The sequence below is a fragment of the Lygodium microphyllum genome, chromosome 15 (assembly GCF_053477565.2).
Source record: "Lygodium microphyllum isolate KBCC chromosome 15, Lygodium_microphyllum_v1.1.10, whole genome shotgun sequence".
Classification (NCBI taxonomy): domain Eukaryota; kingdom Viridiplantae; phylum Streptophyta; class Polypodiopsida; order Schizaeales; family Lygodiaceae; genus Lygodium; species Lygodium microphyllum.
This window is the reverse complement of record NC_141149.1, coordinates 136,692,942-136,707,453: the sequence shown is the minus strand read 5'-3', so window position 1 is coordinate 136,707,453 and position 14,512 is coordinate 136,692,942. Positions and strand designations below refer to the sequence as shown.

Sequence of the window (14,512 nt, the reverse complement as noted above, 5' to 3'; positions counted from 1 at the left end):
TTGAAAGGAAAGGTTGAAAAATAGAGAGAGGTTGTATTTAAAGTTGAGTATGAGATACTATGGGCCCTTCCAAGTGTTGGAGAAGATCAACGATGTTGCATATTGGCTGAAATTGCCTCCACATTGGTGGATACACAATGCCTTTCATGTCAGTTTGTTGAGGCCTTTTCATGGTGATGTGATAGAGGATGTATTTGTTGAAATTCAGTCTAAGGTTGAGGAGGTGGATGAGATATTGATATTTAAGTAGATTTTGGCACACAAAGAAAGAAAGGTTAGAGATAAAGTTTTCAGAAGATATTTGGTGAAATTTTAGAACTATTCACCAATGGATGCTAAATGGATAGAAGAGGATGACTTGGCAGATTATCCTAAGTTGTTTGTAGCTTTACCTTGATGCTTTTCACTTAGAGCCAACTTTGTTTCTCAAGCTTAGTTAGGTTTAATAGAGTAGGGGTCTAGAGCAGTACCTAATGCTCAAGGGGGAGGTAGCACTTCCACTCCTCCAATTGTGAACAACTCTCATATGTAGTGGATCTCACATGTATTCAGCATGCATCGAGAGTATTGTGCTGACGGTATGTCTTCCATGAGGTCACTATAGTGCATTAGTCACTGTGAGGTGTATGCAAATGAGTATAGTTTTTACTGCAGCTCTGAGACTATACGTTTGCATTAGTTTATGGTCAATTTATGATCATTTTAGGATCACATTCGCATTTAGTTTGAGCTTAGTTTGTGATCAGTTTTTAGATCAGCATATGGTCAGTTTATGATCAGTTTATGCTCAGTTATCAATGGTTTTCAGTTGGTTCTATGGATTGCCGCATGTTTAGTAAATGCCATTGATAGTTCAGCTATGGTTTTTGCTCAGTTTATGCTTTAATGTAGTTCTTTAGTTGAAATAGTTGAGAAACATGAGAAACAGATACATCCGATGGGTTTCTAGCAACAATTCTGGACTATTTTTCAGTTTTATGTTATGTTTCTGCCGGCCGGAAAATTTTACTAAGTGTTGGGCATGTGGCATGGTTAAACAAAAGTGGCCAATCCTCATGAAAATTCCAGTGTAGTATACTTTTGCTTTGGCACAATGCAGTGCAATGGAGGACGATTGCAAGGATTTCAAGGGGAGGTCTGCCATGGGGATGTGAATTTTTTTGGATGCTTTGCCCATGCTAAGACATTTGATTCATCTAATAATCAAATGAGCAATGTTGAATGCACATGTGATGTGCAAGTAGATATTTCATGGTAATAGGCCAAGGACCTCGACGAAGCAGTGGATGTCAAATGCAAAAGTTGTGCCAAGCTATGCTGGCTGGGTTTTAGGTGACTATTGTTGTTAGTTTGGCCCTAAGTCAATTAATTGGCCAATAAAGTGTCAATGGTGATACTAAGGACTAGGCATTGATTAATTAATTAATGTATGTCCAAGGGTCAATAAAGGTTGGGGACCACTTGAGGTTGCAAATGACCAAGCCAATGAATTGTACCCTTTCCAAGAAGGAATGTTGGTTTCAATTCCCCTTCCTCATAAAGGGTAATTGTATTAATTACCATGAATGTAAAATACAAGAGTCACAAGAGAACTATATGTGTGGCAAAGAGATCAAAGAAACCATAGCGTGCCAAGAAGCCAAATCATCCTTGGAAATGAGGCTTGCATACTGTATGGTGCTAAACTGCTAGTGTAAGAGACCTCTCAAGCAGCCAATATGATTCTGCATTCTGAATGGGAATAAAAAATGAATGTATTTTAGACAGTCCAATTGTGCCGCCAGTCCTAAAGAAAGTGCCAAAAGCGAAAAATAATCATCATATGTTCCTACATAGAGTCTGCTAGTTTGGGCTTGCCAAAAATCCAATCTTGTGCATGCATGGATGCCCTAACAACATAATGCGAAACCTGGGACAGTAGAGACCATCTCTCTCTTTTTGTGTGTGTGTGTCCGCTGCTGCCCCCCTCCCCCTTTTCCTACAGCACTTACAGTCTGTAAGGTACAATAATGTGCTGATCCTATGAGTGCAGAAAATCATTTTTTCCAAGCTAGAGAGGAGAACATTATAAAATAATTTCAGAGGCATTGCTAATTGGCTAACTAAAGACCAAAATCTTATAACATTCTTATTGCATATATTTAAATGCAGGGCTTTGATGTTACACTTCTAGAAGCTGGTGCTCAACCTGGAGGACTTGTCGCAGGCTGGAAGACTGCATCAGGACGGTCAGTAGAAGTTGGAATACATGGTATTGCACATTCAAATACAACAATAGATTTGTGCTAAGTAGCTGCTTAAAGTTTGTAAAGGAAATAATGTATCACATGTACAATGTGTTACCAGCCTTGTGAGTCCATTATGATTCTATGCTTGCTTACCTTTGGGAAAATCAACACATATCCTGTGTAGCTTGCCATAACTTTATAAAGTTAGTTTTAATGTATGTTTATTCATCTAAGCCATAATAAGTACATCTATATTGATATGAAGATCTTAGTGCATTTTTGGATTTGAAGATGGTTTTTGTTAACACTATTAGAGGCATCGTGGAGATCCACACAACAATTGATTCTCTTATGCTTAGCTGGACCTTCCCTTTTGAGTGCTTGAATTGTGAAAATATGGTTTAGGACGGTCAATAGAAGTTGGAACACATGTATGCATGCATGGTAGCATAATATGTCATTGTCCATTGTAGGGTATGGCTCTATTTGGTGGTTGGTCTGCTTCTGAGTGAGCTTATGCTTAAGTTGAATGCATGCACTAAGGCCGAATGCTTGAAAGCATGACATTTGAGACACTACCCAGGCTTCCTTGTGATGATGATCTGGTGATGCACTGTGGATTTATTAGCTACAATCTACAATGCTTTAGATATTTTTATGACATCTAGAATAGCTACTCGTACCTTGGGTAGTGCCCTTGTCATTGCATTTGTGAAAAATGTAGGAAGCACAATGCTAAAGAGGCAACCAAAGTCCTCCATCATCTGGCGATACTCACCATAAGGCTTGAGAAGAGGAGAGTGATAGGGTATTGAGGCAACTTGCGATAAAGCCAAAACTAGAGACTGTGGATATCCCCCTTTTGTGGACACAACAAAAGAGTTGTCTAGCTCTTGTGCTCCATCGGCTGAGGTGAGATGAACAATGAATATGCTCTGTTCCATCAGCATTGCCTCCGCTATGCATGAGGTGCTGATGCACAAGGTAGAACGGATCCAATCTTGGAGTTGTGCCTGGAAAGGTGAGTGACCCACGGTCTGTTTATAGACTGGTGTCCTCCAGCTCCTCCATCTCATGGACCATTTGGAGCTGTTCCTAAGAGAGGACAACCCATAAGGTGTGCCACTTGGGTGCTACCATAGATTGCTTTGACATTGAACCAAGGGTTTTCATTGCACATGCTTCTCTAAAGATCTCCTTGCATGAGTTGAGAGCTGACCAAAGAGTGGGAATGCTGCTACAAAGGAAGGAGCAGCCAAAGTCAGCTGAGGAAAGGATGGCCAATGGGGAAGCAGCAGGTCAGGGATTGGGAAAAGGGGATGAGGAGGGGAAGAAGGCGGCAGGGACAATATACAGGCGAGGAAGATAAAGGGGCAGTGGGGACTAAACCAAGTGGCAGCCCTTGGAAGAATGATGAGGGGAATAGAGTGGCAAAAGTTGAGGGTAACGGCAGGGATGACGGGAAGATAGCCGCCTCTTCTAGCAGGAGACAGACTTAGCTAGAGGACAGCGATGTAGATAGCAGGTCTGGGATAATATCCCGTCCCTCGTCACAGAGGAGATGGGACACTCCCTCCTAGCCCCCTTCATAGAGAAGGAATTAGAGGAGGCTTTCCATACACAGGACGGGCAGAAATGCGGGGGAGAGGATGGCCTCTCTAAGGCTTTCTTCACTACCTTCTGGGAAGTGGTGAAGGACCCCCTATTGTTGGTCTTTCAGGATATTTTCACTTCAGGACAGATACCAAGGAGTCTATCAGCAGGCCTTATCAATCTTCTCTCCAAAGGGGGAGACCGGTGGGAGCTTTCCCAGTGGAGACCGATCATCTTACTGTCAGTGGCCTATAAGGCACTGACAAAGATGATTGGTAGGCGACTACACCCCTTGCTTCCAGACATCATCCATGACACACAGACAGGCTTTGTCTAGGATAGGAGCATCCTGGACAATGTATTCACCTTCTTTGAGGCGACAGAGTGGGCCCAGTACAGTGGGCAAAGACTAGCCGTACTACTCTTGGATTTTGAGAAAGCCTATGACAAGGTGGACTGGGATTTCCTAGAGGGCACCATGTTGAGGTTGGGTTTCCCCCAGCTTGGATTTTCGGGGTCTCCGCACTTTACAAATCGGCCACTAGCAGGGTTCTCATAGGAGGAAGGCGAGGGGAGGAGTTTCGGTTGGAGAGATCGGTCCGACAGGGCTGCCCCTTGGCCCCGTACCTGTTCCTTCTCTTTGCAGAGGCGATGTCTCACTTCCTCAGGTCATATGTGAGCGGTTTACGTGGCTTTCGACTTCCAGTAAGAGAGGAGACCGAGTTGTTAGACTCAGAGTATGCAGATGACATAGCGCTCTACATAGAGGACGACGAATTGATGCTGGAGAGAGTGAGGTTGGCTCTTGAGGTGTTTTGTACTGCAGTGGAAGCAAAAATCAGTTGGCAAAAGTCGGTTGGTTTCCTCACACACCCGGACTCTAGCACGGAGTGGGGCGTCCACCTGGGATTTAGATGGGTGAGCAGAGGACAGACCGTCCGGTACCTAGGGTTCCAGGTGGGACTCCACAGTTTTTTCCAGTGACCTACTGGAGCACGGCTCGCCTCTCACTAGCCGGCCCAGCCCTAGTAGTTAACCAAGTCCTCCTAGCGACGGCCTGGTACATCGTCTCGTGTTGGTGCTTCTCCTCCTCCTGCGTAATACAGCTTCGCCGCCTAGTGCGGAATTTCCTTTTGTCCGGGTTAGACGGCTGCAGACAATGGGCAGCACTCAGCTGGGGGGGCCACGATGGCAAGTTCTGCTCCCCGTTTCCTAATGTTTTCATCTCCCAAGGAGGTAGCTCATGATGTGGTCACATCAAATGAGATTTTGGCAACCTCTCAACGAGTTACAGATTAGCCAAGGAAGATGGATGCTAGATGACAGCTTAATCGAATGGCACTTCTGATAGTGGTCTGCCTTCAAAAAGTTTTCTTATGAACAAGGCATGCCTTTTGGCCTTCACGAAGGTTTGCCACAAATATAAGGTGCCTGGAGGTTATAGAGCACTTTGGGGCTCTCTGACCTGTCCTTACTTTAGGAAGCGTCCCCTCTATTGAGGAGTAGGAGCTATAGCGTGATTGAAATTTTAGCAATTCCAAAGGTCCTTATTTGTCAGTCTGCAATTCTTCATATGTTGGTGCAAGATAATAAGTGTTAGGTTACAGAAAAGGTTAATGAGATCTAGAAACTTCAGGCGGTAGACCACATTTTTCCAAGATTCCTTTCCAGGGCGGAATGTTCTTCTGGAGACTGGGGATTAGCTGAGCAGAATAAAAACTAGTTTGATCAATGCGAGTTTTGCACACTTGCCTGGAGATGCATTTGTATTTATGGAAGTCTTGCCCAGTGGCCTATGAAATGTGGCTGTATACTTCCAAGTTTGGCAAGCCCTGACTCAGCACTGTGGAAGCCCAATAATTATGTATTTCCTCAGATTTCTACAGGTCTACTGGAAGATGAGCATTGGGTTTTCTTTCATCTCTTCTGATGGTGGCGTTTGTGGCAGATTGGGTTGACAAGGATACTTTTAGTTTTCATTCAGCATCAGGATTATGACAGGATTTAAGGATTAGCACTCGTACACTTTCTGCTTTGGGATCAGCTGGAGTGGTTCACAAAGAAAAGCTTGTGCCTTGGATTCAGGTGGTTAGGGTGACTAGAGCAGTGCTTAGCCTCACTTTAATGATTATACATGCCAACTACATGGGGCATAAATCCTGGCTGAAAGGCTCGTTATCTAGACATATTGGCTTGAAGGCCAGTTTTCCAGTTGATCATTGTCTTAATACAACAACAATTGGGAGAGAAATAATGGAAAGCAGAAAGAAGGCAGTGGAACAGGTTTTTAGATGAACAGAGGATTCTTGTGTAGGCATACATGGTCATGAAATTGTATGGACAAGGCTAACAGGTCTATAGTCAAATCTGTCTCTCTTTCTCACCTTGATTCAAGTTGCTGAGATTCACCTTGATTTAACTTGCTGAGGTAACATAGAAGTGATAAACAATGCATGAGAAAGAAATCATTATACCTCTTGTTTATTTTGTGCATTGCAACAGATATGTTTCAAGTTTATCATGGGAGATTGCATACCTTGTTGTTGCTTCACATTGACTTACATTGCAGTCGTAAACTGAAGAAACACGATTTAAACTTATGTACATGGTGTTGATGAGATTCCAGCAAATTGCTATGGCTGCTTACTCTGAATGGTTGCAAATCTACCCATTTCCAGGATTTTGGTATCCATACAAAAACATTTTCTCATTGGTTGATGAACTTGAAATTACACCATTCACAGTATGGACTCAGTCTTCTCAGTATTCTCCTAATGGCTTGGAGGTATTGAAAGGATACTCTGTTATAGGCAGGCATAGATAATCATCTGTTTAGAATGCGTGATACGGCTTAATATTATTGCTGGCATGTTGACAGGTTGAGTCTCCTATTTTCCAAACACAGCCACGACTACCGACACCTCTAGGAACTTTTGTTTACACTCAGGTCTGTGCTGCATGCATAGTAAACTTTGATTTCCACTGCAAATGATATCTCCATTACTTTATCATCTGAGATTGTTTATGTGTTTGCCTTGATATTGAACTAGTTCAAGAGGCTTCCTTTGGTGGATCGTTTGACTGCCCTTCCGCTGATGTATGCAGGTTCAACCAAGCTACATTCATGTCCCATATAACACACTAAGAATTTAAAAACTAATGATAGGAGGGTCTTTCCACAAAATCCTTAGTCTTTAGAAGAGGCTGATGCTATATGCTCAATTTCAAACTAAGGCTTTAGGTTTTAAAAAATATAAAATACTTCTAATCTATTGTTTTTCCTTTTGCAGTGATTGACTTTGACAACAGTGATGCTGCTTGGAAGAGATATGACAAAAGTTAGCTGCCTGTGAACAAATCTATTCAAAATGTGATGTGATGTCCACCACTGCACTTTGATGGTGGCTGATGATTTTTATAACATGTTTTACAGGGACAGCACGTGAGTTATTCAAAGAATTTGGATGCTCAGAACGACTCTATGAAGATGCATTCAATCCTATGCTGTTGGTTGGACTTTTTGCCCCGGGTGAGCAATGCAGTGCAGCAGCAGCACTAGGGATGCTGTACTACTTCATTCTTGCTCATCAGGTGTTAGTACAAACCCTTGCTTGCTTAATGATCAGTAGCCTATTGCATACAGAACTTGGTTGAACTAGCTGGATGACATGTACCTGGAATTGGCTGTGAATGAGTGAGAATAGGTGGGAAATGTACTAGGAGACGGAGAAATTGGAAAGGCCACAGATAGAGAAATTTATGTTAGGCTTAGAAGATCGTGTTGCTGAAATCTTCTGTCTGTTAGTATAAAATGTAAGAGTAGAGATGGCAGCTCTCAGCTGAAAGTGAACAATAGAGACAGTGAGAGTGAATGATGCAATTCCCAAGTGTGTAAGTGAAAGTACAAAGTACAACCCTTGGACTTTAGGGTTGTTAAGGTGTATTCACACCCGAAAGATGTAAAGTACAGTAAGTGACCTAACTGTGTAACACAAACACACAAAATAGAGAATAATGTGATTGGGGGAAAAAACCTCTCGTAAGGAGAGTAAAAAGTGCCCTAGTGTCCTATGACAGATCCCCAACACTCCTCTATGAGCGTAGGCGTGAGTGAAACCCAACAACCCCCCTTGGAGTGAAAAGTGATCAGCATACAAGGATCATCCATCAAAGGAGATCAAATTTAAAGCATTGTGGAATGTTTAAAATTTGTTGTAAGGAAGAGCTTTGGTGAAGATGTCTGCCACATTGCTGTTGGTAGGATAGTAGACAAGGCTGATATCCCCTGCATGTAGCCTCTCTCTGACAAAGTGATAGTGAATCTCTATGTGTTTCGTGCAAGCATGAAATATTGGGTTCCGTGCCACTGCAATGGCACTCTGATTGTCAGTGATGAACAAAGGAGTAGGTTCTGTGACAGATATATTAAGATTAGGCAACAAACGTCTCAACTATACACATTTAAGTGTAGTAGTGAAAGCTGCCTTGTATTTAGCTTCACAAGATGATGTGGTAATAGTGGATTGTTTCTTGTTAAGCTAAGAAACACAAGATGAGCCAAGAAAGAAACAGTTTTCACTCGTAGAGTGACGTGAATGAAAATCAATAGCCCAATCTAAATCATTGTAAACATGTAATTGTAGCGGTCCCCCCTTGGCATAAAGTAATCCAAGAGTCCTAATACTGTGCAAGTAATGAAAATCACGCTTCACAGCTTGTCAATATAACATGCGTGGGCTATGCATATATCTACTCAGGGTTGAAATTGCAAACCGAATATCTGGCCTTGTGTTGCATAAATAAATGAGACATCCAACTGTTGGAGCATATGTATCAATGTCAAACAGACCATTGTCATCATGCAAAGACAACTTGAGTCCAATCTCTATCGGTGTGTTAACTGGCTTGCAATCTTGAAAGACAATATCTCAAGGAGTTTACCAATATATCTGGACTATGATAATCCAATGCTTATAGCATCATGAATAAACTAAATGCTCAAATAGTTATGCAAAGGCCCCAAATTTGACATTTCAAAAGTTTGCTTCAAATTTTTCTTGAATGTTGAGATCTGATCAGCATGTGTCCATGTGAGCAAAAGATCATCTACATAAAGACTAATGACTAGCAAGGATCCCTCTCTTTGCATAAGTAAAGAGTAGATTCTGATGGGTTATTAATGAACCCTTGGATGAGTAAAAAGGAATTAATGTTTGCATACCAAGCTCGTGGAGCTTACTTCAAACCATACAAAGCTTTTTCCAGCCTGCATACCAAGTGTTTAGATCCTTCAATTGCAAAATCAATGGGTTGCTATACATACACTTATTCTTGAAATTTCCCATGTAAAAATGTAGTTTTAATATCAAGCTGGTGCACAGTCCAACCATAATGAGCAGGCAAAGCAACCATATACCTAATGGTAGGTATACGGGATGTAGGAGCAAATGTCTCCTCATAATCATGCCCTTCTTTTGTGCATAGCCTTTTGCCACAAGCCTAGCTTTGTACTTGTCAATGGATCCATCCACTTTTCTTTTCAGCTTATAGACCCATTTAGTGCCGATGGCTTTCTTTCCAACAAGCAATGTTACTAAATCCCATGTTTGATTCTTCATGATAGAATCAAATTCAGCTTGCATTGCTGCTATCCAATGCACACTCTATTGTGCATCCTTAAAACAATCAAACTCCTCAACATCAAATGTGTGTGTTGCCATAGCAAAGTCCATTGTATTAGCATGAGCATGTTGATGTGCTTGTCTTCTAGTATGACTAGCAAGAGGAGCATCGAAATGATTGTCTTTCAAAGTCTGCAAGTACCATCTAGGCATTTGCATAGCCTCTTGACTATGTACATGCTGCTGATGAACCTCAAATTCCGCATCTTGCTGAATATTCAGATCAGCCAGAGGTTGAATTTCTGCATTGCTCAATGGAGCAGCTGGTCGAACATTTTGTTCATTTACTGAAACTCTAGTTGTATCACCAAGAGAAATGGGCAGCAGCCCTTCAAACACCTCATTTGCAGCCTGATGTGTCAAAACCAGCTAGATATAATTCTGATTTTTCATAAAAAATTACACCCCTACTGACAAAGTCTTTCTTGGAAATAGGATCATACAGTTTGTGCCCTTTCCTATCATTGCTCTACCCTATAGAAATGCATTTGACAGCCTTGTTGTCCAACTTCTTTCTCAATACTTTAGGAATATGAGCATATGCAAGACACCCAAAAGTATAAAAGTGGCCAATTGAAGGTTTCCAGCTATTTCCTTCCATCCAACAGCCATGTGGCAGATTCTTAGCTTTCAGCATATATTTAGCCATCTCCAGGAGTGACTGATTCTTTCTTTCTGCAACCTCATTGTGCTGTGGAGTATATGGAGTAGTATACTGATGGGCAATGCCTTTTTGCTTCAAAAAATTATTTAGCAAAGAAGACATGTGTTTCCCCCCCTCAGTTTGAACGGAGAGTTTTAACTCGACAGCTAAATTGATTTTCCACAAGTGCGATAAAAGCCAAAAATGCATCATACACCTCTGACTTTTTCACCAATGAATAGACCCAATAAAAGCGAGTGAAGTCATCAATGAAGGTGACAAAATAATAACATCTATCCAATGATTTTGTTTGCATAGGTACACATACATGTGAATATACAATCTGTAACATGGCTGCTGCCTTGAAAGCAACATCACGAGGAAAAGAGAACTGATGCATTTTTTCCAAAATGCATCCCTCACAAATATGCTTAGGGGGTCTCTCCAAGGGACGTAAACCATCTGCCATCAATGGCTTTCAAGATAATCTCCCTAACACCTCTAACATGATAAGATGCATTGTTGGCACACTATACAGATTTGCCAATAGAGCTACAATAATAGAGGTAAATAAATCTCTGTGGGATGTAATGTACATAGAAGTACCACTGTCAAAGAACCAAGTGCTAGCATCCTCTGTAGAGCTAAATGCTCTATCTGGACAAGAAGAATCATAAGTGCAAGTGTAAAAACGATAGTCGCAGTCAGCACAACAACAAAAGACGCGGACTCTGCAATAGGTGTATCAGAAACAGACATCCCAGACTCCTCCTTGGCAATGCATTTATTACATTCTGTCATGTAGTGACTTCAGTTTTTACAGTAATGGCACTTGCCCTTCTTGGCTTGTGTGCCCCCTGCTTCTTGTTGCTTTGTGAAGTACTTGAACTACTAGAACTTTGCTGAGCATTACTAGATTGACTACCCTTGCCTTTCTATCTCGCCATAAAAGCCTGTCCAGAGGCTATAACATCCACTCCACTATTCTTCCTTGTTTGCTCTTCCTCTAGGAGCAAAGTAACCAACTAAAGAAAGGTAAGTGGTTGCGGAGAAATTCTCATGGTGAGATTTAAGGCTGTGTGAGAGGCCAAATAAGAGGGTGGCAAGGATATCAAAGTGTGAAGGAAACTGCTAGGGTTTGCACTGAGGACACACAGAGTGTATGACCACGACAGAAACACAAAGAGACAGACATAGACACAGAGGGAAAAACTCAAACCCTAAACGCAAAACTCAAAACTCAAACATAAAAACTCAAACACAAACAGAAGAAGGGAGAGAGAGAACACAACTCTGAAGTGAATGAATGCTGTAAATGAATGTAAGAGTGTACAGTGTGCTCAAGGGCAGAGCAATGTCGGAGTGTGACGTCCACCGAAGACGGATCCCAAGTTTGTGACCACCGGTCGGAGTGTAGGAGTATTGAATAGTGAATGGGAGCAGGATGGTCACCAAAATGCAGCAGTTTGGAGGCTGGAGACTGGTAAACGCAGTAGTGTACCACCGATCAGAGGTTGGAAACTATGCACAGTCTACTGTAAATAGTAGGCTGAAACAGTGTCTGAGAGTGTCAGGGCGGCCTGCAATGTTGAAAACGCAGGCTGGCTGACCCTGGAGATGATGGACAGTAGGTTGAACAACAGTCTGGAGCAGTCGCCAGCAGCTGAGAGCTATCGCCTACAGCAATGGATAGGCTGAAGATAATGTGGCTGTAGTCGATGATGGCTGAATAGCAGATGGAGGCGGGGTGCAGGCTAGAAACTGGGCGCCAACAGTAGCAGAGGGTGTGTGGGCTGGTGTAACCTACAAACAAGGATGATCACTGAATGGGGGCAGTCTGTCTATTTATAGATGTGGAAGAGCGCCCAAAAAATTAGGGTTTCCACTAAACTCTCTCGAACCGCTCCCCATTTTAGGGTTTCCAATGAACTCTCTTGAACCGCTCCCCGTTTTAGGGTTTAACTCTAAAAGAGCATTTTTAGTGTGTTTTGGGGTTGTTTAAGAGGCTAATCAGCAAGTAATGCATATTTTAGCTCAACACCCCCTCGCAGGCCCAAAACTGAGCTGAAAGGTTAGGCTAGCCATTGTGATGTTTATGTACCCCAAGGTATCCCATCCCAAAGTAGCCGAGGCATCGGACAAAGGGTGCATGTCGGCTGCCCACTGGCCTACCAAGACTATAGAGGCGATGGTTATCTTACCAGAGGAATCCAAGTAGTCACCCCAGAGAGGATAGGGTATCGGACAAAGGGTGCACATCGGTTGCCCAATGGCCTACCAAGCCCTATAAATGTGGATGGAACTACATGGATTTTTTTTTTTGAATAAGTAAAGAAAATTTGATGGGATGCGACCGATTGAGAAAAAGTGACTCGGAAGATGGGAGTAGGGAGGGTACACCCAACACATCACAGAACAGTACAAGCTAACCCATCCACTCAGAGTGTCGATGACGAGGAAAGATAGGTGATGAGGTATCCATGTGATGAAGAAGGATGGTGGTGTGGTAACAACAGCCGCCAGTGGTAACAGCTTAGGATCCGCACAAGTGGTGTTGTGCACAATGAGATGCAAAGTATGCTACATGCTGAAGAATGCTCATGCAGCAGGTGCCACTTGGACAGTGTCCCTCGTGGGGAAATTGTTCACTTGCCCAAGCGCCCTAGTACAAGGATGATGTAATCATGCAATGCAAAGGGTAAGGTACAACAGGGGGAAGAAGCCAATGTCGAAGACAAAGTGCTAAAGCCTATTGAATACCAAGAAGGGTAGGACCCCCCTCTCAACTTGGATGTAGATGCCGAAGAAGAAAGAGGAGCCTGATGTCAGTCTTCATATGGTGCCGAGAACCGTAAGGAATGAAAGAAGATGAAGTGGATGAAGCACCCCGCTAGAAGAGCAAGGTAGAAGTCACCGCCATGATAGCATCGAGAGAGATGCTGCACGATCCGCCTCGGGAGGGGAAACCGCCATGCTGGAAGAAGAGCAAACACTCCTAGGATAATGAAACCATGAAAGGATAATGAATGCTATGGGCCCGACTCTAAGAGTGTGAAAAATGAATGCTAGACTGACCTAGGGTATCTGAAAGGACCTAGAGGCATGCGAGTCGAAGAAGGTGGCTACCATCGCATATGTCCAGTAGTAGGGCTCTGCTAAGGGAACGCCTGACGAGGTGGAGAGAAAGGTGAGATGGATGCATAAAGTGCAATGGGATCGGAACCGGCAGACCAATCAGCCAATCCCTCAAGGGTAGTGAAAGAGATGGGCCACTAAGGTTGTACTCGAGCCACATGTCCAACAGCAACAACGGGTGCTGAAGGAGCAGATGAAGCAGGAGCAAAGTGCGTAGCCCCACGAGACTGTGCAGTCGCAGCGATCTGCGGAGGCTTTTTAGGTGAAAGACCTTGGGCCTTGGAGCGACACTCCGCGTCCACATGGCCTGTTCTCTGCCAATGTGTGCAAAACTGGTTTTTCTTAGGGAGTTGTTGCTAGATAGGTCTAGATTCTTTGGTTCTAGTTGAGGAAGAGGAGTCACCCTTTGATTGGCTTGCCTTCGCATCTAGCCAGTTTTTGCCACTAGTGGTTGTCCCTTCCAAAGAAGAGGCAACCAACCCCCTCTGCTCTGAATAAGGCTGTGATGAGGATTTTTTGTGGACTTTGATTATACAGCCTCGCGTAATGCAAGAACTGGCACTCAAACTCGAAAAGGGTTAGCAATCTAGGTTGGGAGATAATGTGTTGAATGAAATTGAAGTACTTGTCGGGTAACTTATTCAAGAAGAATGTAACGTGATCGTCATTTGACTGGGAGAGCCAGTAGTGGCAAACTTGGCAAGTAACTGCCTATAGTCAGCTAGCTTGACTTTCAGATCATTCCCTTTCTTAATAGAGAACTCTTGAAGCTCAAAGTCGAGATTGATGTGCTGAGTACGATCACGAGCCGCATAGCGGTCGAGAAGGTGACTCTAACGCTTTGACGCGAGCGGGAAGTGCTGCAATTTAGAGTGAAACTCAAAAAGAAATCCCTGCATTAGCTCAACATTGGTTGTGGCATTGCGAGCTCTCCATTGACGGATGTAATCAGGGTGAGCTAGTCGAGGGTCCGGCATAGGCTCTAGACCAATGGCGAGGTCCCAAAGACCCTGAGACTCAAGCACTTGTTGCATGAAATTAGACCAAGTAGTGAAATTTGACCTATTAAAATGTGTCTTATCCGTGAAGGCATTCTTGGCCATTGCAATAGGAGTGGTAGTGCTTGGAGATTGATAGTGTGAAAAAGTGTAGTGTGGGTAGGATGGGGGAGTGGAGTACACTTGGGAATGGGCCTCAGAGTGCCCACTAGGCATGCATGTAGTGTGCAAGGT

General features: G+C 43.1%; 1 protein-coding gene across 1 annotated transcript in view; it reads left to right on the top strand.

The window, feature by feature from the left end:
- LOC148025120 (uncharacterized) overlaps positions 1–14,512 on the top strand; it is a 103,878-nt gene that overhangs the window by 27,841 nt on the left and 61,525 nt on the right. The window contains exons 2-7 of the mRNA XM_087693808.1: positions 2,152–2,251; positions 6,500–6,606; positions 6,700–6,768; positions 6,872–6,926; positions 7,112–7,159; positions 7,255–7,412. Coding sequence (XP_087549934.1) covers positions 2,152–2,251; positions 6,500–6,606; positions 6,700–6,768; positions 6,872–6,926; positions 7,112–7,159; positions 7,255–7,412 — 537 coding nt within the window. The remainder of the gene's footprint in view (positions 1–2,151; positions 2,252–6,499; positions 6,607–6,699; positions 6,769–6,871; positions 6,927–7,111; positions 7,160–7,254; positions 7,413–14,512) is intronic.